A 26,306-nucleotide genomic window follows, 5' to 3' on the forward strand; every position below is an offset into this window, starting at 1 on the left:
AGATATAATTTCAGACGAGCTGCCATTATGTTAATCTCTTGCTATTGGAATGGGATGACAATGAAAGCCACATTTTTGGTTTGCATTTGCTGATGTAGAAAACAATATTCTATTCTAAAAAATCCCAAAACAATAAAGTAAGCAACCCCATGATAGGACAAAAAAAAAAAAAAAAGAGGACAAAATTACTATTGATTTGATCAATTCAAGTGCATTGTGAAATCATTTCTAAAAAAATTAAGAATAAATATACTTCTGTTGCTTATTATTTTAGAGAAAAGTTAGCTTTATGATGAGCATTTCTTCTAGGATTCCCCCAGGATCAAAAAGTTTTTAAGGAAAATGCGGTATCTCGTTTTCTAGACTTTTTCTTATTTGATTTTCATTATCCAAATTCAGAGTTCAATTATTCCATTTCTTTCCCTATTCTCTATTCTTATCCTTTGCGTTCCGTCCATCAATGCATAATAGGCATCTTAATTTGTCTATATGAAAGCTACGTACAAAGCTAAAAAAAACAGAAATGAAAGAGACAAAACTGAAAAAACAACTAACTTTAAGAGATTTAAAGGTAGTCTGTTTTGCAATAAGGAAAGTAATTAATTTTAAAAAGTTGAATAAAAGAATTAAAACAGAAAAGAAAAGGTCTTAGTTTATCTTACATTTTTCCTTCGATAAAAAAAAAAAAAAAACCACCAGTTCTGGTTGTTGGTGTGTTATGTCATAGCTGTTTTTTAGTTCCTTCTTTTAGGGCTAAAAACGAAAATGAAACACAATTGGCTAATGTATGTATTGGCAACCTTATGAGAATCATGTAGCATTGCAAAAGCAACATAAAAGATCGACAAAACAGGATTGGAAGCAGAATTTCATGCATGTCGAAAATTCACAAGCACTGAGTAATTTCCAGTGAAAGGGAAAATCCTAGATCGATACTTTTGATGTTAAAACTTAAAAGGAAGAAACTAGACATACTTTGATGTTGAAAGGAAAAAATCCCAGATATGTACTTTGGTGTTATTTGCTGGCCACATTGAAGAATAAGGGAACATCTCAAAGTGTCTGTTCGAATCAACCAACTTTTCTGGAAAATCCTTATAACGAATAAAAAAAGTGGAAATACATTAGCAAAAATTAGCATGAGAAAACATTCGTTTAGCTATGGTTCATGATTGTCATAGGCGTAAGTCATTGGTTCAAATCCGATAATGGGCTTTTTTCTTCTTTTTTTTTCCCAGAAACAAAGCAGTAGTATTTCTATTTTAAGGAAGAATAAAAGTATTGTTGATATTTGGAACAAGCTTCTATCTGTAATAAAAAATAAATTAATCATAGAATTTCATTAAAATATAATCAAGAAAGAAATTCAAATTAAAAAGTATAAAATTATTAAAAAAGAAAAAATTAACAAAAAGTAAGTGGAACTAACCCATTGAATCATTCCTATATTTATTATTCTGATATTCAAATTGGATAAAGTCTTGGAAATTAAATTTCATCCACGTGCAACGAACTAAAAAATACTTTTGGCAAATTCTTATCCTCCTAGATTTGTCCTTTCTTGATACAAAATGCATTGCTTTAATTAACATCTTAGGGATGTGACATTGGAATATGTTCTTATCCCTCTCTATAGAAATAAAACTTACTATAGTGAATTAAGTTAATGTACTGGCCCATTACTGTTAAACTTAACAGCTGATCCACAAGGCCAGCATTGAGAACTTTCTGATGGCACACCAAGCTCAATAAACTACGAAGCACCGAATCAACCCCATAATTTGATTAATATGCACCTGAAATTTCACATAATTTGACGTCTCATCATCACATAAAAAATTCTAATGGCCGAATGGTGGTATTTGACAAAATTGATTAGTAGCATAATATTGAAATAAAATAAAAAAACTAAAAAAGTAGAGTTTGGTGGTATTTAACCATGACATGACCGAATGAAACACCATTGTGACTAAAGAGAATGATGCAATAAGCATCTCGAGACACCGAATGCAAGAGAGTTTTATGTTTCATAAAATAAATTAGTAAATGGGGGACTATGAAAAAAAATATTAGGGATGAAAATGAAAAACAAAAACCAGTTAATAAGAGTTGAAAAGCAGAAACACTACTTTAAATAATATTTTAAAAAACCTTTTAAATTACTAAAATAAACTACTTCATCAAACAATTTTTTTTCTCGTTTAAAAGGGTTTTTTTTCAAGGAATAAAATAAGTTGTCATCGAGCAAAAAAAGTATTGTAAAATACACTCATATGTAAGTAATTTTTTACTAGTATTTATTTAATACAATTTTAACCGTACAATATATGAGCAACTTTCATATTTTAAAGAAATTTAATTAAAAAGATTAAATGCAAATAATGATGTTAACATTCATTTATTAGTTATTTGCTTATTATAATTTAAAATAAAACAAAAAATCATGTAAATAGTACTAAATAAAAAGGAATTCGTTTTTTTGTAATGTCAATATTTTTTTTTATTAATTCAATATATTTTAAATAAATAAAAATGACATGAATATACTATTAGATATCAATAAATTTATACTTTTTATTGATAAGAAAATTTCAAGTTTATTAATAATTTTTATCATCTTTTTTATAATTTAAGATTAAAATAAAACAATACTTCAAATTTTTTATTCTGTTTTTTTTTTTTTTAAAAAAAGAATACTACATGGAGGGTAATCTTTTTTATTCAGGGTGATTGTAAATCACAAATGTGGGACTGTATTGGTGGTGGGATTGGGAATTAATTTAGTTGTGATGCTGTATGAGTTATCTGATTGGAGGGGAGGTATTTACTATTTAATGCGACAAGCTATTTTGTGTGTAGGTGATGGTTTGGACTAACAGGATTTCTTATCTGCTTTACTTTTAATGCTTTCAACAACAGAAATTAATGTTATATACTTGGTTTAACATGGGAAAGCAAGACCAAGCAATCCTTTTCATTTTCTTATTCACTTCTATTATCCTCTAAGTTAATTGAGTACACGTAAGTGTTGATACTAACACTTTTTTTGTAACCTTCTATTATTCGGTGCTTGGCTTAATGACTTATAATTTCTGTTTTGTTGTGTCTAACAACTTTAGGAACATAAACCTTATTTTGAGTCAGCCTTTGTTTTATTGAGACTAAATTCCTTTTTGGTCAATGGCAAGCTCGACGGGCACACCCCCTCCCATCGTCACGATGCATTTAAAATAATTAACTAATTTTTTAAGAACAATAACAAGAAAAGTTTAAAGTTCAATAATTAATGTATAAGATAGAACTCTTCAATTATTAGACTACTTTTGATTATTATTGAGAAGTAATAAATAGAGTTATTATTATTAACTATCAATTTTATTAGTATAGTTTTTATTTCATTTACAATGTCGATAATTAGGTTTCAAGTTAAAACTTCATTCATATTACCCATATCCATATTAGTATTAGACAACCCTAGTGGGTTACGTATATATCATTTTGTTTAGCATTTAGACAAAGGTTATAAAATTATTAAAATCGAGTTAAAGTTATTAATAAAACTAAAACAGTTGTACAAAATAAAGAGGAAAATTGTATAGATTTTTAATGAAAAAAATTGAGAGAATTATAGTATTTCGTTACTTTATAAATAAGAAAAGAAAATCTTATTTTTACAATTATCGAATTTTAGATAAAATAAGTGTATCTATTGTATTTTATAATATTATAAGTATATTTAAGTAATGCTTGGGTTATCCATAGTGCACTTTTATCTCTTAAAATAGAGAAACCGAGTCAAACATTTAACTTTAATAATTCCAATAAAAACACTGTTCAGTTGAGCACGATTAATTTATATTAAGTATTAAATTAGATTAAAAAAAACCACTTAATTTTTTATAATGTTATATTAGATAAGTGCTAAATGATACGAAGTGTTTTGGACGAAACTGAGCGCGATTGAGTTTTAAATAATTTTTGTTTCATTTAATAATTACTCTTGTTTCTTTATTTTATTAAATAATTAATAAAAAAACTACTTAATTTCATATTGTTCCGTGTTTAAAGTATTTGTACTATGTAACTGTTTTGGACCTAAATTGTAAATAACAAATTTATTAATGACATCATCCACATATGTACTCAATATTAACCATATTTGAGGGGTTACAGTTAGCCTAAAAATCAACAAATCAATGAATTAAATTGACCACATATGCAATCACACTTAATTGGGCACATTTTGAAGAAAACATACATTTCCTTGTTAAATTAAATTATGTTACATAAGCAAAATGCATATTTAAAGAGAATGAACTTAACATATAAATAATCAATGATAGTGGCACTCTATCATTGTAAGTATTGCACTGGGTATTGCCTAATCTTGAATTTGGTATCACTTGTGTCAAATTCAAGCATTTTCGTTACAATAAAAAATTGACTTATAAAAAAAATCATATTTATTAATTTATTATAAATTTTAATTATATAAAAATAAATATCTATATTGTACCATACAAACTAAAATAATGGTGGTGATGAAAATAAAACTAGCTGTTAGATAATATTAGATCTGTTAACTAAGGATAATTTAATCCATTCAACTATACACTAATTGATTGAAGAAAATTATCCTTCTCGTCACTCATATTTGACAAACCAAAATGATAATATAGTGCAACAAAAAAAGAATAACACAATAAAACTTATTACTAGAACCATCGTGCCAGAATAAAAATAGAGTCACGACAGAACAAAGAGAGTTGTAATGATTAGATGATGCGTGGATGGCAAGCCTGATGGAACTGGGTTTGTGAAATCATAGAGGTAGGCATGATGGAATTGGATCACGATCTGGGTCGAACAAATCAAAATTAAATCCTACAAAAGTTGTGCACAACGCTACAATAATTCTTCATCACGAACCAAAATCTTTGATATCATGTTAACATAAAGAAAATAAAAAACCTAGTGAAGAAGAAGAAAAGAAGAATAGGGTTCCATAATATTAGTAATTATAAAGTATATATGATACAAGACACAAAATAATAATATACATAAATGACAGAATGACTAAATTGTCGTTAATTAATATATATAATATTATCTAACACTAGCAACATAGGTAAGTTGAGTTTCAAAAAATAAATATGACCCAACTTGCCCAGATTTTAACAGTAAACATTAACTAGTTATTGTTGAAAAAGAAAAGTTTTTGTTTTTTGTTGCTATTTTATTTATAGGTAAATGTCGTTTAAAACAGTAGTTTTAATTAATGTGTTAGTATTTAACAATTCTTGTTAATTCCTTAATAACATAGTTATAATTCTAGTATATATAATTGTCCTTTCCCTTTCCTTCCGACAATTGTTTTCTTGTATGTTCGGTTTCTCTACTATGTCATTTGCTGGTGGTGATAACTGTTGCTACCGGACCCCGCGTTGAGTAAGACTCCATTCATAGGCACATTAGCCCACCAATGCTTCAAAAGGGGGACGCCGTATAAACATACAATTAGTAGACATAGTCATTGTTTTTTAACAGTTAGTGGGGTCATAAATCCACTAATTATATGAAAAATTAATAAATGGATTAGTGAATGGGGTTCCATGCAGGAGGTGGAGTATCCAAACGACTATGCTAGTGCCTTCACATACTGAAAGCACAAAAGGAGGAAACAACTTTAGCCACCAACTATACATATATATAGTGGACACACTTTCAGACCAAATCTTTTGTTCATAGTGTATAAAACAACACTAATAACAAATAATGATTCACATAAATAAATAATAATGATTTGTATTTATTAAGCAAATGGTTCAATATCTAAGTTCTAATTGGACTCTTGAATATAAAATAAACCATATAAAAAATGAAATATTTATCTTAAGTATATTCATAATTTCTGACAAAAATCTATCATTACTTTTGATAAAAATATTTTTTTTTATCAATATATCTTGATTAAAAAATATCACAAGACACAGGATATGATTAAAACACTTACGTAAATCATCTCTCATATGTCAACTTAGACTGTGGACTAATTGGACTGGCCTTCAATAACTCTTTCTTGGAAATTTAAACCATGAACAAGAGCTTCATCTAAAAACATCTTTGGCATATTGTTTTTCCTCACCTCGTGGGAGGACATAAAATTACAAATAGTTACATTATCCTATAACAAAATCATACAACTTTTTTTATAACAATTAACATTAAGTTTCTCTATATCTCTCTTACGATATTAATTATCTTAATTATCTCATGCATTTTTGTCTTCTCTTGCCATCTCTCTTTTTAGTGTATAAATTTTTGTACAGTATTTATATATACGAATACAATTTCTCAATGAATAGAAGAATAACACGTGATTCCAAATAATATTTTCTTTAATGTGCTAAGTTTTTGTTGAGCTATCATTTTTTTATCAGAGAAATAAGACTCAAATATGTCCTTTTTATACAAATATTTTACATGCAGAATGCAAAAGCCAATAACAAAAAGAAATTGGAAAGCAGAACCATGAACGATCGATAAAAGCTACTCTAGAATCAGTAAATTTGTGAAGTCAATCAGTAAACATTTAACTATTTAAAAGACACTAATAATAGAAAGAAGACACAAGAGATTGGGGTGGGTTACACAGTTGATCTATCATTCAAAACAAAAAAAAATTGATTTATACGTTTTAACTCCGTTTATTTGCGTGAAATAACGGAGTTCCTATGTAATATGTATGCCTAGTGGACGCAACTGATTTAAAAAAGCAACAAGAGATTTTCATACCCTCTTATGGGCATTTTATAGTGACGTGTTATTTATCAATTGGAAGGGCAAAAAGGGGCAAATGATTTTCAATATATCCATATAAATACACGATGCTTCTACGTTGTATCATTTCATTCTTGTGGCTCAACAAATTGAATATTAGTGGTTAAGGTTGTTGGAGGAGCTCTAACAAGAGATATGGAGACACAAAATTGGTTCGAGAGATTGAAGCCTTTCGCAGCTGTGGTATCAATACAGTTTGGATATGCAGCTATGGATGTTCTATCAAAGGCTGCAATGAACAAAGGGATGAGCAATTATGTGTTTGTTGTTTATCGCCATGCTGTTGCATTCTTTGTTATGGCCCCTTTGGCATGGTTTTTTGACAAGTAGTTAACCTTTCTCCCTCTATGTGTGTTTGTTAATTTTGTGTGTGAATATAAAATTTAAGTAACGTTGTTGCATTAATCCTTTATCAGGAAAGTAAGGCCAAAGATGACATTGTCAATTTTCATGAAGATAGCGGTGCTCAGCTGGATAGAGTAATTAAGTTCCTGCATTCATTTGCTAGACACATTAACTCTTTTTTTTAATGGACAAATAAATAATCACTTAACTTTGATGTTGATTAATATTTCTTTGTGGCAGGCCAGTTATTGACCAGAATTTGTATTTTTTGGGGATGAAGTACACAACAGCAACCTTTGCCGTTACCATAACCAATATGCTTCCTGCCATTACCTTTATCTTCGCATGCATTCTTAGGTAACTCTAACATTAATTGTTTTCAATCCACCAATTGGAAAAAAAAAAGTTTTCAAATATGGTCTAAAACTAATCAGTTAAAGGTGTTGCCGTGTTAGTCTTGCTTGCTTGCCAACTTGTTCAAAGATAGAGATTCTTATACAGATGGCTAAGCTAACAAAAAATTACCTTTTTGTTGGGTTTAACAGAATATAAGAGTACATTTTTTTTATTTGATCAACCAATCAAAAATCATCTTTAATATATGATTATTAAAATAGTTATCATAAAAATTAGAACCAATTATAATAATACCCCTAAAATTTCATATAATTACACATAATTTCACTCTTTTTTATTTTCCTACATCAATCACCTTTTAAGTTTGAAAACTTTACATTAACTTTTTTATTTTTTACAGTAACTTTTTTTAAACTTTACATTAGCACTTCATTTATTAAGGAGATGCTATAATTTTTGCTCTTAAAACTAACAAACTTGTTTACCTTATATAGCAGTAGTTAATTTGTTCATTGTTTTTTATAAGGTTAGGCGATTTGTTTAATTTGTTTCTGATCAGGCTTGAGAAGATTAAAATAAGAAGTATACGGAGCCAAGCAAAGGTGGTGGGAACCCTAACAACTGTTTCGGGAGCCATGGTCATGACACTCCTGAAAGGGCCAGTACTTTTCGGGTCACACGGAAGCAATGATCACAGCCAGCATAATGGGACAAGTATGCGACATACAATAACAGGATTCATATTGATCACAATTGGATGCTTTTGTTGGGCTTGTTTCGTGATCCTACAAGTGAGTGTTGATTATTCAATAATAATATATAGAACAATGACCAAAAAACTATAATAATAAGGACACTTGATCTCCCTTCTTTCTTTTCCTTCGTATACGTAGGTAAAAGCATTAAAAAAATAGATAAAATTGTAAATTTGGTCTCTCTAATTGTTTTCAATTTTAATTTTAGTCTTTCTTTAACTTTATTCACAAATTTTGTCTCATTTATGTCTAATCCCATAAATTTGATTCCCAAACTCAGATTTGGACCCAAGTCCAGATTTGGACGTTGATTGTTACAAACAAACGTTGATTGTCACGTGTCACGTTTTGATTGGACCATAAACAACTCTCTAGCAGCCAATTCTCAGACACACACCCTCACTCTCTCTCCCTCGTTTTCCATAATGCAGCTCCTTCGGGAACTGCTCATGGCAGCATTGTTCGTCCTCGCCACCCTCTTCGACACACACAACATCACCAACATCCTCACAAAGCACCCTGAGTTCTCCACCTTTAAGCACTACCTCACCCTCACCCACCTCGCCCCCGAAATCAACGGCAAAACCACCATCACCGTCTGTGCCGTCAACAAAGCTGCCATGTCGAACCTTCTCTCGAAGCACCCCTCCATCTACACCGTCAAAAACGTCCTCTCCCTCCATGTCCTCCTTGACTACTTTGGTGCCAAGAAGCACCACTAGATCACCAATGGCACCACCCTCGCCGCCACAATGTACCAAGCCACCGGCACCGCCCCCGGATCCGCTGGCTTCGTCAACATCACCGATCTCCACGACGGAAAAGTCGCATTCACCCCTGAAAACAACGACGATACACTCTCCTCAACGTTCATCAAATCAGTCAAAGAAATCCTTTATAACATCTCCTTAATCCAGACCAGTAAGGTTCTCCCCTCTAATTGGACCACACCCAATTAAAATGACGCACTTATTTATGGTCCAATCAAAATGTAACACATGACAATCAACGTTCGTTTGTAACAATCAATATTCAAATATGGGCTTGAGAACCAAATTTACGAGATTGAACATAAATGGGAGACTAAATTCATGCATAAATTTAAGGGGGGATTAAAATCGAAATTAAAGATAACTAGGGGACCAAATTTACAATTTTGCCAAAAAAAATGTAATTAATATTTTAATTTTATACAAATTATTAACTAATTTCTTATCTATATTTTGTATCTAATTATTTTTCTCTAATAAAAAACCACATATAATTTAGAACAAAGAAGGATGAACATCTAATGTTATTTTTCACTTTGGGAGAGGGAAGAGGATGGAAAAAAAGAAACACACACACACACACACATATATATATATATATATATATATATATATATATATATATATATATATATATATATATATATATATATATATATGAATTTAAATGATTAGATGATAAGATGTGATAAAAAATAAATCAATAAGTGTTTGTGATATATGAGTTATATTTTGAATATTTTTCTAAAAGGTCGGGAAAAGAAAAATGAATGGAATAATATAGAAAATTTCCAGTCAATTTTGTTGTTATATATATATATATAATTTAATTGATGGAGTCCTAACACAGTTTCATCTGTTTGTGTAGGCTACTACCCTTAAAACCTACCCTGCTGAACTCTCTCTTTCTGCTTGGATATGCTTAATGGGCACAATTGAAGGTGCCGCAGTGGCTATGATTATGGAAAGGGGCAACCCTTCAGTTTGGTCTCTAAAATTGGACATGAAACTGCTATGTGCTGTCTACTCTGTAAGCCCTTCTAACCTAACTACTCAAAATATAAGAAAACCACACGTTATGCAACATGTTGCATGGAAAATAATACAAATATGGAATGACATCACCAAGGGGCAACTTTTTATTGGGTTATGGTGTTGCCTTGTTGTGTTGGCTAAATCCACTCGTTCTGTTTTTTTATTTAGTTATTTATTATCCACTCGTTCTCTAAAATTGTTATAAATAACTCAATGAAAAAAATTGTGTGGTTCATTTCGTTTATATCGAACCTTTCGTTGGCATCCAAAGCCTATATTCTCGAGCTACTATTGATATTAAGAAAGGACAAACAAATACAGTTCTTTAGATATTTTGACTGTTATTTTATTTATAGCTTAAATTAGAGTTTCTTCAATATTAAAAAAAAAGTTAGCATTTAAAGTCAGGTTTTCAATATGAAAAATCAACTGTAATTAGAAAACAATACTAAATTAGGAGCTTTCTCTCCTTTGGAAGAAAAAGAGGAAAATTTATTGAAAGGACAAAGTCTATTCCATCTAGTCACCTACCCACCATTATATTAACAAGATAAAAAAAAAAAAAAACTTATTTAATATAACAACATTTTCTTCTTCTCACCTTTTCCCTCTAATCAATCAAGAGAAAAGAGAAAATTGACTTTTTTCTTTACATATTCATACAAATAATAAAGAGAAATTTCTTATTTATTTTTCTTCCAAGAGTTATCATGTATGCCAGTTATTTATAATGCTCATTCTAATAAACTAATTAAGAAAATATTCACAACAGGGTATAGTGTGCTCAGGAATGAGCTATTACTTGCAAGGAGTAGTGATGAAAACTAGAGGCCCAGTCTTCGTAACAGCATTTAGTCCCCTCTGCATGGTAATCGTGGCTGTCATGAGCTACTTCATTCTGGCCGAACAAGTGTTCCTTGGAAGGTAATAATCAAAATCTTAGTACCTATGATGTTTTTTCGGTTTAAATATTTTTTTAATCTTTATCATTTAATATTTTTTTAATTCTTGTAAATTATATTTATTTTATTTTTTATTTTTAAAGTATTTTAAATAACATTTTAAACAGTAAAAAAATATTATTTAAAATGTTATAAAGAACAAAAAGTAAAACAAATATGATATATAAAGACTAAATTTTGTTTTTATAAAGATCAAAAGCAAAAAAATATGATTAAATTGCAAGACTAAAAATGTATTTAAAAACTAAAAATATATTTAAGTCTGTTTCCGTACCTATGAAATTAACCAAAACCTTAATGAAATCTTATAATTGTTGCAGGGTGATCGGTGCCGTTATCATTTGTTTGGGCCTATATGCTGTGGTGTGGGGCAAAAGCAAAGATTGTAGCCCACGAAGCCCAAATACTCAAGAGCCCATATTACTGGCAAAGCAAATAGTAAATGAGGACAATGCTAAGAAGGAAAATTGCAATTGCACTCACGAAGTCATCAACGCCAACAATTTTGAAAATGGAATCACTAGAAACGAAGAACAAGTGTGAGGAAAGCTTACCATTTTATTATCTAAATTTCAACTATTATAGGACATTCCAGCTATGCTTGTGTTCGTTTCTAGTTGTTTAACTTTCAATTACGATTTACCAGAGCATAGATTTTTAACGTGTTGTAAGTTATCTCAACAAGGCATGTAGATTAACTAACAAATAGTAGTGAAACTTTGAAATAGATTATGATGTTGCATATAGCTAAATGTCAAGGTGTAACAGCAGCAATAAAATACAAATGTACCTATTATCAAACTTCCTTGTCAACCTACATATGACACCAGGAATTTGCAAGTGTATCTAATTATACAATATTTCGATTTGAGATATGATACACATAGAACAACAAAAGAAAACGATGATAATAAGGGTATTAATAAGATTAAGACCTTGACAACAAAATCAATTTCCCTTCATGAAATTTATCGACTGTATGCTACCATGATAGATCCAATTGCAGCAATACATATTTCCATTTTGTTTGGAGAGTTCCCTACTATTTTCATCAAAAGACGAGTTTATCCTCAAATGGGTAGAGGATTCAAAACTTATGCATTGACAATCCGTCAGAAAATGGTGTAATCAAAACATTACTCTTATGAAACCAACAAATATTGTGCTATCTTGTAACTCAAAATTGCTCCATTATAACCATTGCTTTACTTCTTGTTTTGCACATATGCGTTGTTGGAGTTCCCTGCTGTAGCCAAAAAAGATTCTGTAAAGGAGGAAGAGAGACCAAATGTGAGAAGGAGCATCTTGTATCAACATAAAGAAAAATATTAGACAAAACCAGGAAACACAGCACTAACAGAACAAGACAAATTACCTTTCCAAATGCAGAAGGATTTCTGATCGATAGGTGAACCAGTTATAGTCTGAATAACTTCAAACAACATGCTCTGCGGAGTGCTCCTGAGCTCTTGTACAACCCCATATATAGTTTTCCCATTATCAAAGTAAATGTGATTATTGGGGTGTTTTGTCTTGCAACCAGCATGTCGCTCAAATTCAAATGCATTAATAACCTGAAGAAATGTAACATTAGTCAGAGATAGCAATTTGGCTCGAAAAGGATTCTCCTCTATGATAAATGGCTTGGAGAAACTTTACCTTGGAAAAATTACATGAGTGACAACTGCACAAATAGCCAGCACCTTTTATAACACCTCGGAGTTCCTTCTAACAAGCATAGGAAGAATGCAGACATGTGATGAAAGATAAGCTACTGTGAAAGATGAACTCATTAATACTAAATTTTACCTCCCGTGACCATGCCTTATACTTTACTGAGAGACCATCCAGCATACCAGTGGATAGCAAACTTCTGACATTTGAAGGGAAGTTGTTTGAAGTTGCTTTTCTAGACATTTTTATCTCCCCTTTTGACTTGGGAACATTTTCAGTTTCAGGTGCAGATGTCTGAGCTGTACTTGGAAGTAAATTTGAACTAGATCTAGCCAACTCTTTCACATTCACAGCTTCTGACTTATGTGAAAGTGCTTCACACATCAACAGATCATAGTCAGAAATGAATAAGTCAGAGGGAGTTGTATCATCGTCACAGCCACCAAAGGATATGATAGTGCTCTCTCCATTATTATAGGAATGTGAAACAAATGGCACATCATTTCCCTGCTTGAATAAGGGGTTAGTTAACACGGAATTGCCATAGACCTTGTTGTAACCTTGAGCAATAGATGTTACATTACTATCTACCTTACTGAAACCAAGATCCATTGATATCGTATTACAAATCTCATTGAACGTTGGATGTATAGATAAGCTGCCATTTCCCTTGTTAAAGGATTGACTCATTGGCATGAAATTGTTATCTGTCCTGTCATATGTGCCATCCATTGTTATTATATTGGCAACCTCTTCATTGTAGGCATGACTCGTTGATATGGAATTATCCTCCTCCTTGTATAGACAAGGATTTGAGACACTGTCACTAACACCCCTATCATAGGGATTATTTGTAGTAACAGGCATGACATTCTCAGATTCCTTCACCTCGTTAAATTTGACTTTTCTAATTCCATCATAATTAAAAACTAAATGAGGATCTTCTAATGCAGTTGAGATGGATAAACCAAAAGAGGACTCACTCCCAAAGCGATCCACGTTATCCTTTCTTTCCACACTCAACTTATCATCTATGCTAACAGAGGGGGTGTTTGTGTCTTCAAAACTCATAGTTGCTGCATCTGGGGCAAATAACTGTTCAGTAAAATGACCATTTAAAGAGTGAAATCCTGAGGAATTTCCCCACAAAGAAATATTGGAGTTGAGCATTCCAGATAACAAATTGTTCGGAGCCTCTACGGCTTGTTTCTTATTGGGAAACATATCCACTTCAGGGTCATCCATGAACCACTGATGAGCACGCTTGGACTCAATTCTAGAAGAATCCTTTGTCATGTCACCATCATTCAAACCCTCAGGACTCTTCCCCATCCAAAATGCTCGATTGTGGAAAGACTGTCAATAATAACTATTTAGAAAGATGCCCCTACCAAAGAATTTCAATGAAAAAAAAAAGCTTGCCAATAAATCTGAACTATAGATAGAACAAACTTTAGCATGCATCTTATCACCAATAGGGAAAAACATTCACAAATATCAGTGCCATTAAGAATAAGAACCATGCTGATAAAAAAAAAAGAATAAGAACCATGAAAAAACAAAACTTTTCCTTCTCTTAAATCTATACAATCTACATAACATATTCGAAGAACCCCCTGAATTATGACTACAGACAATAGATCTGAACCCAAAACGTCTTTGCATGAACTTATCACATGAAAACACTCTCATGTAGCTTAAGACTAACACACAATGAATATGCAATTATTTCAATCAAATTTCCTAATCAAGTAGCCATAAATTTTGTCACAAATTCCACATATAGCTAATTGCCACTAACAAATGAAATCACAAAAAAAAAAAAAAAAACATTAATTTTGAGTAAGTTTTAGGTTAGCTGAAAACTGTTTCGCATCAACCTCTTTCATCCTGGCACGGGGCCAGCTATGTAAAAATTTGCAATAGAGCACAGCATTGGCTGAAGATAAAAAAATGCATGTAATTAAAAAAAAAAAAAGAGGAAGAATCATCATAGTTAAAAAAAAATTCTATGAAAAACACATAAAGAGATCATAACAAATAGTTTAGTGAATCATGCAACAAAAACAAATAGTTAACTCCTTTAGCATAGTGTTTGTAACTAGAGCATAATGGTAAACTTCCTAACCATTACACACATTTTCCTTACTGGACCTTGGACACTCTTTATTCAGGTTAATAATGGAAATAAAAACAAAAAATTAATGATAAATCTTTGTACCTACTAGTACCACACAAAGTTACGGAAAAATGGACCACAAAAGCATATGCAGCAGCAAACAAAAATACCATGCAATGAAGTGCGAGCGAAACGTACCATTTCCCTATTCACTGAAAACTCCTCGTCACTAAAACAATCAAAGCAATGTTGGTCTTTCCGATGAAACTTCCAAATAATCAGTGCTCACTCGAGAAATTTACCTGTCGATGAGCACACCCAAAACCAACTTAGACTAAAAACCGTTACTTTATTCGAAAATGGAACATGCAATGGTAAAAACCGCATCTGGGGGGGCTCCAAAAGTTGATAAAATTCGGGTCAACAAAAAAAAATAGAACTTACATGCTACTGAAACGAGGAAGCGGAAAAAAGGAACACCATTAACATCGGTTTTGATTCGTAACCTAGTGAGTGAGTAACTAAGTGGGAATGCGTTACCGTGAACCTACGTTTGATGGAGCAGGTTTTGTGAATCATGCGGAGGAACACGGTAAGATCGGTAGAAAGGAAGATTTTTGAGGATTTTTGTGCTTGTCGGAAAAGTTAAACGATGGTGCTCCGCACGATCGCATCGTCAAGTCACATCTTTGCCGTACACGTGGCACATCGATGTCTGTGCGTCAGAGGTTCATCATACGCCGGCTGCCTCACCTCACCTCAGTGATTCTCTCTGACTGTGTCTATGACTATTCTATTGTTTCAGTTTTATTTTGAAAAACAAAAATTATTATATTTGAAAAAATTAAGAATACCTGTGTTTCTTTGATTGAATTAATTCAAAAAGAATAAATAATACAGACTCTCATCTAATTATGTTCGGTTCTGTATCTTATTCATAAAAAAATTAATTTAGTCTTCAATATTTTTGAAGTGGGTAAAAATTGTCATTTGGATATAAGGAGCGTGGTTGATTTTAGAATATAATTTTAAATCTTTTTATTAATTCGAGATGTATGTCCCATCATAAAATAAATATATATATATATATATATATATATATATATATATATATTTTTAAGTGATATTTGAACATAAATGAATCATAAATATAATAGAAATAATATTTTTTTAAGGAGAGGTTATAAATGTTTCTCAATTCACTAAATAGATCATCTTCTAATGTGAGGACACACTCTTATACTCTTACACATAATGGAAATAATATAAAAAATGATTCTCACAAGTACAATAAAATTATTTTAAATTTCTTGTTTAGTCATTAGATTCATTTTTCATAATATTTTTACTATCTTTATGATTCATTTTAGTTCAAACATCAATTAGGTTTTGGGAGACTAATAGATTACATTTTAGGTATTGATTTAGTCAAAGTTCAAAATTATATTCGAAAATAAAAAATAAATATTATTTTGGGAGAAGTATTTGACTCATTTTAAAAGATAAATGATTAAGTTAAATTTTTCAAAAGATAAGAAATGAAATTAAATATAATCAAACACATAAATAACTAAAAGTGTACTTTAACAAATTATAAATTCATCACTTTTATAATATTTAAAAACTCTTATTAATAATAATTTATGAATGAAAAAAATAATTTAAATATGTGTTTAGTTTCTGATAAATTATTTAATTTTATTTTTGTCCTTAATTTTAGCACTTTGGTTCCCTAATTTGTTTAAATAACACTTTAAAAAATAAAATAAAGTGATTCAGATAGCATTTTAAATATATTAAAAACAAAAAAAAATTAGAACCAATTTTTTTTAAAAAATTAAATTAAATTTTTTTATTAAGAACTAAAAATATATTTAAGTTAATTTTTTTTACAATAATGATATTTATTGATATTAATTTGATTGGGAAAAAATTAGTTCGTTGCTGCATTGCTTCTAAAACTTAAATCGTTATTAGGACAACTAGTTTGATACTTGGGTTTCTTAATAAATATAAAGTGTTCGATTTTAATTATAATTATATAAAAATATTTATCTTGTGCAATGTACAAATTAAAACATTAGTTAAAACTAAAAGTCAGTATTTATAACTATTATAAAAAGAAATAATCTCATTTGATATTATCTTTGTTATTTTAAATATTTTTACCATCAATTATTATAAACTGTTACAAAAATTTATTTTAATTTTTAACAACAATTACATCTTTTAAATGGGTGTGATTTGAGTGGAACTTGTAGATCAGCGTTTCCTATAGCCCTAGCCAAGGTTTGACGATGCTGAATGGTGTCGTATCTAAGACCTCTAAAGTTAATGCCATGGTTATGTTATTGTTGAGTTTGAAAAACATAAACGTGCTCCACGTAACATCAATGTTCGATACACCAACAAAAACACGATGCCCATGAATCATTCAAAACACAGTGCACAACCAACATTTTAAGAAAGCCACTCACCAAACACATGCTTTCAGGGGATACCACTATGCATAGCACAAGTATAAATGAGATTAGTTGAGTTTTTTTATTCAAATATTAGTTGAGTTTCATAATTTTAATATAGGTGAATATATATATAATAATACAAATTTCACGTTTTGAATTAATAACAAATAGTTTAAAATTGTATCTTAAAATTAAAAATGATTATCAATATTTTAAAAAGATACGGTTGACTCAAATTTTGACAAATAAAAGACTTAAATGAATAATTTTAAAAATAAAGATAAAAACAATTTTTAATAAAAACATCAGTGACAAAAAAATATATTTTAGGCTTTAACATTTAAACGAGCAAACCATTAAATTAGTTGACACAGTATATATTTTGAATACCAAAAGTTTAACACCACCACAATCATGTAATCAAAAGATCATCTCACCAAAACAATTTTCGCTGCTACATTTCTTTGAACTTCTAAATATTTTTTTTAGGGGTTGAACTTCTAAAATTATTCTATAAATAAATGACAAAATTACTTAATTGTTCAACAAATCACAGTGCAGTGACGTGTGGAACATATGGTCAATGACTCAATGGCCAGATTGTCTTGACCGAAATTAAAAAATATATTGGACAAAATATTTAGCACCACGATTTTATTATTATTCAATAACATTTTTTTTCTTTTCATTTTAACAATTTTAATGCTAGGAGCGAACCCAGTAGCTGGGTTCAAAGTGAACGTAGGCCCGCCAGTAAAAATTGGGCCTCTGTGCTAATTTATTTGGACCTTATGTGGGACCAATTAACGTTCCATCTCATATGTTTACCCAAGAATGCGTTATAATATTAGTTAGCAATTAAGAAATAACAAAGCCCATCAATGCTGACATTAACATTGCGCGGGATAGGTTTTGAGTAGGTGACTATGCAAATGCAAATCATGCAGCGAATATAGATTTTTTTTTTCACTCTTAATTCACAACACAATTTTATTTGTTTCACTATTATCACTGCCGTAATTGTTATCATTATCATGATTTTAATGTCACAATTATCATAATTTTATTATTATTATCACTACTACAACTATACGTGAATATTACAATTATCATTACTATTATATAATTAATTAATACTATTATTATTATTATTATCATTTTTATTATCACTATTATTACCAATACCACAATATTTTTATAAAAGTATTTTTATTATTTACATACAATTTATTTTTCTATTTATAGGATCTAAGTTTAAAATTATATTTATTATTTTTTATAAGATCTAATTTATAATAGTTTTTTATTAATTAATTTAAAGATGAGAGATAATATATAGACAAACAATTAGAAAAAAAGAAAAGTATTAATTACAAAGATAAATTAATTTTTTTTATAAATTTAAGACACATTTATTATTATCAACTAAGTTAATATTTTTTTCTTAATCTTGATGAATTAAGTAATTGGATCATTTTTTTTGTCTTAATCTTTCAATTCATTGGGGAAAAAAATACTGACTAATCTGAAATTTATTTCGATCAAGTATTAAACTCAAATAATACCAAACAATTCAACCTTTAACACATTTATGATTTGTATCTAATTATAATCATTTAGGAAGGGAGGAAGTATATTATATCTATTTAGTTATTATTTCTGTGTGTACTAAATATAAGAACATACAAACTTATCCTTCTCATACTCTTTCCCAGCACCGTCTTATCGTCTTATTTCACACATCTTTATTTTATCCATGATACTATGCCAAAGATACCAAATTCGTGTTGCAACAACATGAGCAAATATTATACTAAGCAGCTATCGATTTTTCACATAACAAAATTCGATACATTGTATTGAATAAAGATAACAAAACTGATAAACAATTCAATTTACAATTTTCAACAGCTTTCAGTCTCACCTCCACAGCCACCGATTCGTTTGAGTTTATCAAAATGGAAATCATCCCCCGGCAACAGCTCAACTAAACCAACCAAACATTTTCAAGATTCCAAGCCTCTAATACCCAAGAAGGCTTTTAAAAAAGTGTACGCTTGATTAGAGATACCCACATATCGAGCCACTATTTCTTTCTTCACTTCAATCGCTGCCACGCTTCTGTTTCTCACTTTTTACACCAAATGCAGTCCTCTAATCATTTCTAGCTCAACATGTCACATAATTTTCATCTGGGCAAGAAGGGTGCATGCCAAATTGCCAATTGCTAAGGCTCTCGCATCTGAACAATTATAAAAAAAAAACCTTATCTTTTCACCACATAAAATACTCTGTTCCAACAAAAAAAGTGAGGAACACAGAACCCGAACCATGGCAACTAATGTTTGATTTTTCCCTCACTTTAATACCTTGTCAGGGCACACCGCGAGCTGCGGCAACTTGGTGGACGTGCCACATAAACTTTACTTTACTTTCTCGGAAAGTGTTTGTATAGTATAGTATCCTATGTACTAAGTCAGAACCCTGTGTCTATGTGCCCTGGTTAGTAACAAGAGTTGTTCCTCTGCCTGAACTTTAGCAAAGCAAGATGAGGACAAGGCAGCGTTTGTTAAGGGTCTAGAGGAACACGACCTTGAGATTATAGAGCTGCTATTTGATGTAGCAATAGAAGGACTTAGCTTGTTAGATGTTAAGTCCACGTTAACCGAGAAAAGTGAATACACTGGCCTATGGTCTGAGAATTTGGATTCTCCTCGCACATACCATAGCTGCTCCACGCCTTCACCTTTCCATAGTATTCGATCGCACCTTTTGTCCCAAAGAGAAATAAATTTACTTCAGTTGTCATAATTCATCAAGAAAACTTAACTAGAACATCAAAATATTAATATAGACTAAAATATTTATATTTTTTTCCTTGTCTTATATTATTTTGATTTCAGTCTATTCTTCTAATTTTAAAAAAGTTTCATTTAAATTTCTTAAAGTGTATCCGTTAGACCAAATTTGAATTTTCTATCGGTTTTTTGTACTAATGGTATTAATTTTGCCTGACGTGACAACTACCTATATATATAATGCAATCTCTCTCACAATATGTCATGTATTACCAAGTTTTGTAACAAACTGATAAGAGAACGAACTTAATTTAACATTAACATGCATACTTTAAAATATCAAAGAGAGACTTTTTAAACTTTAAAGATGAAACTGAAACTTAAAAAATAAGACAAGAAACAAAAGCATATTTTAACCATTGAGATGAGAAAAAAAAATATTATAATATCATTCAGAAGAAATTTGCCTGCATCTATGCATAGTAATTGGAAAAAAATAGGCGGTTTGATAACCTGACATCATTTAACTTTTAGTTTATTGTAGCAAATAAATGTTTGATGAAGATAGGAGTGTATTTGGGTGAAGATCTATGCGATTGGTCGATGATAAAGGGTGGAGGTTCAATTTGGTTTATATAATTATATTGAAAACGATGACGACCTGGATATTTAATCTCTGAAGGTGATGGTCCAATCATGTATGATATAAAATATACAGTGTTTCCCCGCGACCCATCATTAAGTGATTAACCATAGCAAATGATTTTACAGAATATTTGTTTAAATTAAAATCACTTGCTCATGGTTGACTAATTCAGCATTAAACAATGCACAGTAGCGAATATATCACGCACCACAGGCAAATCCTTTTCAAAGGCATGCGCGACTAGTTTCATAAAGAAATGCAACTGGTAATACTATTACTGTAACGTACCAACCAATTAAGTAAAGATGCTTATTTATGCGTAACATGGTTTAAAATTATGTCCAAAAAAGTCACCTCAACTTGGCATCACTGAACGTCAGAGCATAGACAAAAACAGACGGCAATAATGCATATCGTGATATAATGACACTCCCATCGTGGATAAGAAATAAGTTTAGTTTTAATATGTGAAATCTTACCAAGCCGGAGTTCGTCGTTTTTCTTTGGACTTGTTAGTTTGGGCAACATACTGGTCAGAACCGAATAAGTATTTGTAAGTTGGAGCAAAATATATCTTCCCTTCCTTCCACTCTTTGAACACTCGACCAGCTCTCTGCTCTATCCTTAGCTGCCAAGTGGAATGATAATTGATAACAACATAATGGTAAGACAGAAGAAAAATTATTACATAATCAAAATTTTCAATTTATGATAAAGAATTAATAAAGCTTGATTAGAATATGCATGCTACTTTTGCGAAACACACACAAAAACAAATGGCTATGTATCTAATTACCTGGTCCTTCTCTAATAGTGCCTTCCAATCATTCTTCTTCAGTAGCTCAAGTGTATCATCGTAACCAGCAGTAAGCCGATAATTCAAATCCCCTAGCCAAATAATCTTACTGCAGATACCAAAAAAAATTCAAGGGACATTCAGCAACTAAGGGTAATTGATGGAAAATTATTAGATTCTATCACAAATTAGAAAGAAGGACCATACTCATGCTCTAATATGCTTTCAGGAGGGAGTGATTGACCAAGAGCTTTGAATGATTGTGAAAATTTAGTTTTCTTTAAGATTTCTGAGACGTCCAAATTTCTTCGCACCTCATCACCATCTTTCTCTCCGGAGGCCAAGTGGGTACAAACGAAGCAGAACGTTGTGTGGTACAATGTCATGCTAATTGAGATTGATCCCTGTTAATTAACCAACACAATAAAGTTATAAGCAATCACAATATCACATACATTAATTTAGCTAGTAGAAACTCTAGTACTCAAATTAATCTCATTGTAATAAAATTTTAGATAAATTTGCACATGTTTTATTTCAAGTTAAAATATTAATTGATTATAGATCTAGAATTATTTGAGTTGAAGTAAATTTAGGTAATTTTTGCATTAGTTCAAAAAATTTATATCAAATTTTATTACTAACTTACTTTTATACTAAAAATATTCAAACATAAATCATATTATTTCAAAGATGAGTTTGGTCGATGTTGATAGAAATACAAATGTAAGCAAATTAGAGGAACCAACCTTATTTCCAAGATAGCCCATGATGCCTCTACCAACACAAGACACCTTTAAATTGCTGACATGCTTGTAAAGATCCGCACGTACCCACAAGCACAAGAAGATACCCACCATTTGTTTACTTGCTGCTAGGCAATAATAGAGCTGTTGTTCATGTTCACTTGGACTGCATGTAGGAGAATTTTCTCCACTGGAGGAGCTTGTGTTAGAGTTCAAGGCTTGATGAATAAGGTTCAACCACGTCGATGCTGGTCCACTATCCTCTGGTCCAAGCACGTTCCCTGCGTTTAGAGGTATAATTTCTTGGAACCTAAGGTGCAATGCAACAAAAACAAAATCATTAGTGTATTTCATTATTTTACCTTCAAAAGAAAGAATTTAAATTTATTTTCACATGGACATTATTTCAATTCCCTAGAAGGATTAGCGGCAAAATTGTGAACTTAGCTCGGCCATGATTTGATAATGAGGTCCAAAAGCTAAAATGCAAATGCACTTTATGATGAGCTGTGTTCAAGGTTTCTTGTACCAGCCCAACACTAATTACATGCAAAAGTGCTGGTAGCAGTAAAAGACTAAAAGGTATACAAATAAGGATTTAAATAATTATATGTACAATTGATTAAAAAAATGATAATTAAAATTTAAATAACTATGTACAATTATAACATTAATCATGTTTGTAATACAGTTATACAATAATAATATTGTAAAAACAACCAAATTAATCTTATATTTTTTAATTAATTAGTTTGTATTAATAAAACTATCAAACAAATATACTCTATAATATTTTTATTTTACCCTTTAAAATTAAATAATCTAAATTCATAAAAGCAGAGCTCTTTTGAGCTATAGCCTAGCCTCTGAGCCCTGGCCCTGGCCTCTGGTGTGTAGAGACTTCCAGTCACCATAACCAATAATAAAAGAATTACAGTTGTGAAAACTCACAACGTAATTATGAGTACAAAGCCTATGTACTCGTTGAAATTAAAAACGCTTCCTTGAAGGGAGAAATAAAGTACCTACTAGTTGAAATTAATGGGCACATCAAATAATAAGAAACAACACAGAACACAAGTTGTATAAATTCGAAACTGGGATTGGTAATAACAAGAAAGAATAAGCTTATGATAAAATAATATACCCGATGACATAGATATCAGTTGGTGAAGGCAACATCAACCAATTCCTCAAGTTCAATCCCTCGTTCGGAGACTTTCCTCCAACATTCCACGTCCCCACGAACATCCTACACACCACGCCCTCCATCATCATCTTTCCAAGTAAACCAAATTTATAACCAAAATTTTAACAAAAAGTAATACTATATAGAACAATAATTTTAGCTTTCGGGCAGATCATAACACAGCATCATATTTATACTTCAAATCAGGTATGATGGGTGTGTTTACCTAAGGTTGAGCGTGTCAGTGTCATTGACAGGTGGCGCCTCCATCACTGATGCCGAATGTTTCAATTCATTTGTGGAGTCCATCAGCCACCCCTCTTTGAAAATAAAGATCCCAAACACCAAAAATCAATACTTAAAGCAGGCAGAACAGAATAGATAATTAATAAATAAATAAACAGTGGTTTTCTTTTTCAAAAAACAAAAGATCCTATATCAAACCTAAAACCGTGTGGTTTTGCAATTTTGAAAATAAAATCCCAAAAAACAAAATCAATACTTAAAGAAGGCAGAACAGAATAGATAATTAATTAATAAATAAATAAACAGTGATTTTTTTTTTCTTTCCAAAAACAAAAGATACTACATCAAACCTAAAACCGTGTGGTTTTGCAATTGCAGGCTTAATCATAGGCCAATTTGATTTCCAGAAAATAAGCCATCCACGTGGAGATTCAATTGGAAACCTCTCAGATGGGACCCAAGGACCCTGGAAACAAATTTCGTGTACCCTAAATCAAAGTCACTTCCTTTTGTTCCATCACCATGTCTAATCACACTACACTAACCCATCATACCCATGTACCACCAATCTGTCCCTCAAATTACCCGAGGCATACACGTTTTCACCCCAAAAAAGCAAATCAAAACTATAGTGGAAAAAAAAACTAAAACTGAATTTTACCTGGTAAAGAGTAATCTGAGTGAAAGTTATCATCGTTGCTCCTAATATTGAGCCACTTTCTTACATTAAATTTTGGCCACGAAGACTGTAACCCAAAAATGAAAAGAAAAATTGGGGTCAGGGAGATAATAAAGAACTTGTATGGCCAAAAGTGGAAGATAGCAAGGACATTTATGTTTCATACCTTGGATATCTTCTTCTTCAACTCTGTTCTCATTGTTCTTCTCCAACTGAACCAAAATAAGACAAGAACAAATGATAAAAAATTACAAAATGGCATGGGAACGCGGGTGCCGGAGGTTTAATAGCAACAGTTCAGATTATCCAAATCCATGTGGGAATTTTTTATAATTAAGGTTAGAAATTTCGTTTAAGTTATCAAGGGAGAAAAAACAACAAAATGGGTCTAGACACACTAGATATTTATTTTTTTTCCTTTCTTGTACGAGAAAACTAAGTTTATTGTTTGAAATTGAAATAATGTGTTAATAAACTAGTTTTGAATAGTTTTCAACGGCCAATATTTAAGACCCAGTTGCAGGGAGAACGGAGACAGCTCCTGAGTACTAAAAATATTGGGAAAAAAAACGAAAATTGGGCTTATAGAATATACCAAAAGAGAAAGGAAGAAAGAGGTTAGAAAAACGGTTAGGTGCATCTTCTTCTTCTGTTCTGAGGAATATCCTTTTACAAGCTCCAGTTTTGCGCTTTACAGATAAGAAAAAAAAGTGAGCGGATGAACCAAAAAAAAAAAAAAATGCACACAAACTGGGGTGTGATCACATTCAACGTTCGTTCAAAAAGCGAAAGTTGTGACTTTTTTTTTCAAGGCAAAATCTGAACACAAACTGGGGTTGTGTCTACATCCCAAACTAGAAAGATTGAAAAAAGAAAATGGCGTGTGCGAATGGATGGAAACGCATCAATCTTAATAGCTGGACCCAGAATCAGGGTGGTGAAAACGAAATGAGGGACACCAAATCCGAAGGCTTTTTCGAAAACGCGGAAAGAACAAAAAACAAAACAGAAAGAAAAAAAAAAGTACAGCAGAGATAGAAGCAGGACAAGAGCATAGAACAAAGGAGAAAGTGGAACATTACAGTGAAGTGGGTCAACGGCATTGCTTATTGTTGTGGAATAGTGTGTAAGAGATAATTAGCGAGTAAAAGATGAAAGACTAAAATGATGAAAAAAACACTTACGAGAATTGACAAATGTGGGGGGTGTGGTGTGGGGTTACGGTTTCAGTTTCAGTGAAAATGATTCGGAAGAAGAGAGTGGATATATGAAAGAGACTGTTTAGTGTTTATAATCCCGGGTTTGATGCTTCTTAGTTCTTCTCCTTTCGTTAATGATGTGAAGAGAGGTAACACAAACAAACATAAAAGTGTATATATGATAGTATGTCGCAGTGACCTGTAGCAGTGTAGCTTCTAGCCTGTTTGCCTTTATTGGTTTGTAGGGAAGGCAAGGTGGAAACACTGGGAAAGAAACGCAGATGATGTTTTGTTTGGGGGGCTTTTTTCGGAATGGGGATATTTGATTTTATAAAAAAAAAAGAAAAGAGGAATGAGTCTCTTGGCCTTTCCAATTTATCGGTAAATATTTTTAACATATATCATATGAGAGGAGGAAGAAATCTTTTGAGATTTAAAGGATTAAATTTGTATAATACAATTATATATCAAATGTTAAGATTTAATTTCAAGTGTATCATTTTATACTTTTAATTTTATTTTTTTTCTTCTAAAAATAAGATATTTTTATACTTGAATTCAAAGAAAATAGAGTATCCATTGAGGGGTAATTTCTCTCGCCACCAATGTTGTTATATTCACTTATAGTCAGAAGTCAAACCTTATCATGTGCTTAAAAGACTCAAATTATTAATCACTTGTGGAA

The 26,306-nt window shown here is 31.1% G+C and overlaps 4 protein-coding genes across 7 annotated transcripts; 2 read left to right on the plus strand and 2 right to left on the minus strand.

The window, feature by feature from the left end:
* Positions 1-6,900: 6,900 nt before the first annotated feature.
* Positions 6,901-11,865, plus strand: LOC114372019 (WAT1-related protein At2g37460-like). Its single transcript, XM_028329390.1, has 7 exons — positions 6,901-7,166; positions 7,257-7,319; positions 7,426-7,542; positions 8,102-8,333; positions 9,936-10,097; positions 10,875-11,026; positions 11,385-11,865. The coding sequence occupies exons 1-7, from the start codon at positions 6,976-6,978 to the stop codon at positions 11,605-11,607; spliced, it is 1,140 nt and encodes a 379-aa protein (XP_028185191.1). The 5' UTR covers positions 6,901-6,975; the 3' UTR covers positions 11,608-11,865.
* Positions 8,453-9,640, plus strand: LOC114372020 (fasciclin-like arabinogalactan protein 1). The gene has a single exon (XM_028329391.1). It carries the CDS (start codon positions 8,723-8,725, stop codon positions 9,017-9,019), a length of 297 nt encoding a protein of 98 aa, XP_028185192.1. The 5' UTR covers positions 8,453-8,722; the 3' UTR covers positions 9,020-9,640.
* Positions 11,866-11,897: 32 nt separating the features above from the next.
* On the minus strand, positions 11,898-15,637 carry LOC114372017. Of its 2 annotated transcripts, none has more exons than XM_028329389.1 (6): positions 15,302-15,637; positions 15,056-15,159; positions 12,874-14,094; positions 12,724-12,789; positions 12,440-12,638; positions 11,898-12,328 (listed from the first exon to the last, which is right to left on the minus strand). In XM_028329389.1, the coding sequence occupies exons 2-6, from the start codon at positions 15,056-15,058 to the stop codon at positions 12,270-12,272; spliced, it is 1,548 nt and encodes a 515-aa protein (XP_028185190.1). In that variant the 5' UTR covers positions 15,059-15,159; positions 15,302-15,637; the 3' UTR covers positions 11,898-12,269. The 2 variants fall into 2 exon arrangements, with proteins under 2 accessions (XP_028185190.1, XP_028185189.1); XM_028329388.1 differs by having other exon boundaries at positions 12,724-12,792.
* Positions 15,638-19,107: 3,470 nt separating this feature from the next.
* Positions 19,108-25,859, minus strand: LOC114370058 (type I inositol polyphosphate 5-phosphatase 8-like). Of its 3 annotated transcripts, none has more exons than XR_003657755.1 (10): positions 24,589-24,719; positions 24,405-24,489; positions 23,724-23,817; positions 23,456-23,560; positions 22,312-22,618; positions 21,770-21,966; positions 21,563-21,671; positions 21,246-21,394; positions 19,692-20,091; positions 19,108-19,564 (listed from the first exon to the last, which is right to left on the minus strand). XR_003657755.1 is itself a non-coding variant. In XM_028327348.1 (10 exons), exons 2-10 carry the CDS (start codon positions 24,619-24,621, stop codon positions 19,794-19,796), a joined length of 1,377 nt encoding a protein of 458 aa, XP_028183149.1. In that variant the 5' UTR covers positions 24,622-24,634; positions 25,607-25,859; the 3' UTR covers positions 19,108-19,793. The 3 variants fall into 3 exon arrangements, 2 of the variants coding, with proteins under 2 accessions (XP_028183149.1, XP_028183148.1); XM_028327348.1 differs by adding an exon at positions 25,607-25,859 and having other exon boundaries at positions 19,108-20,091; positions 24,589-24,634; XM_028327347.1 differs by having other exon boundaries at positions 19,108-20,091.
* Positions 25,860-26,306: the final 447 nt, after the last annotated feature.

Source organism: Glycine soja, chromosome 10 (assembly GCF_004193775.1).
Source record: "Glycine soja cultivar W05 chromosome 10, ASM419377v2, whole genome shotgun sequence".
NCBI lineage: Eukaryota > Viridiplantae > Streptophyta > Magnoliopsida > Fabales > Fabaceae > Glycine > Glycine soja.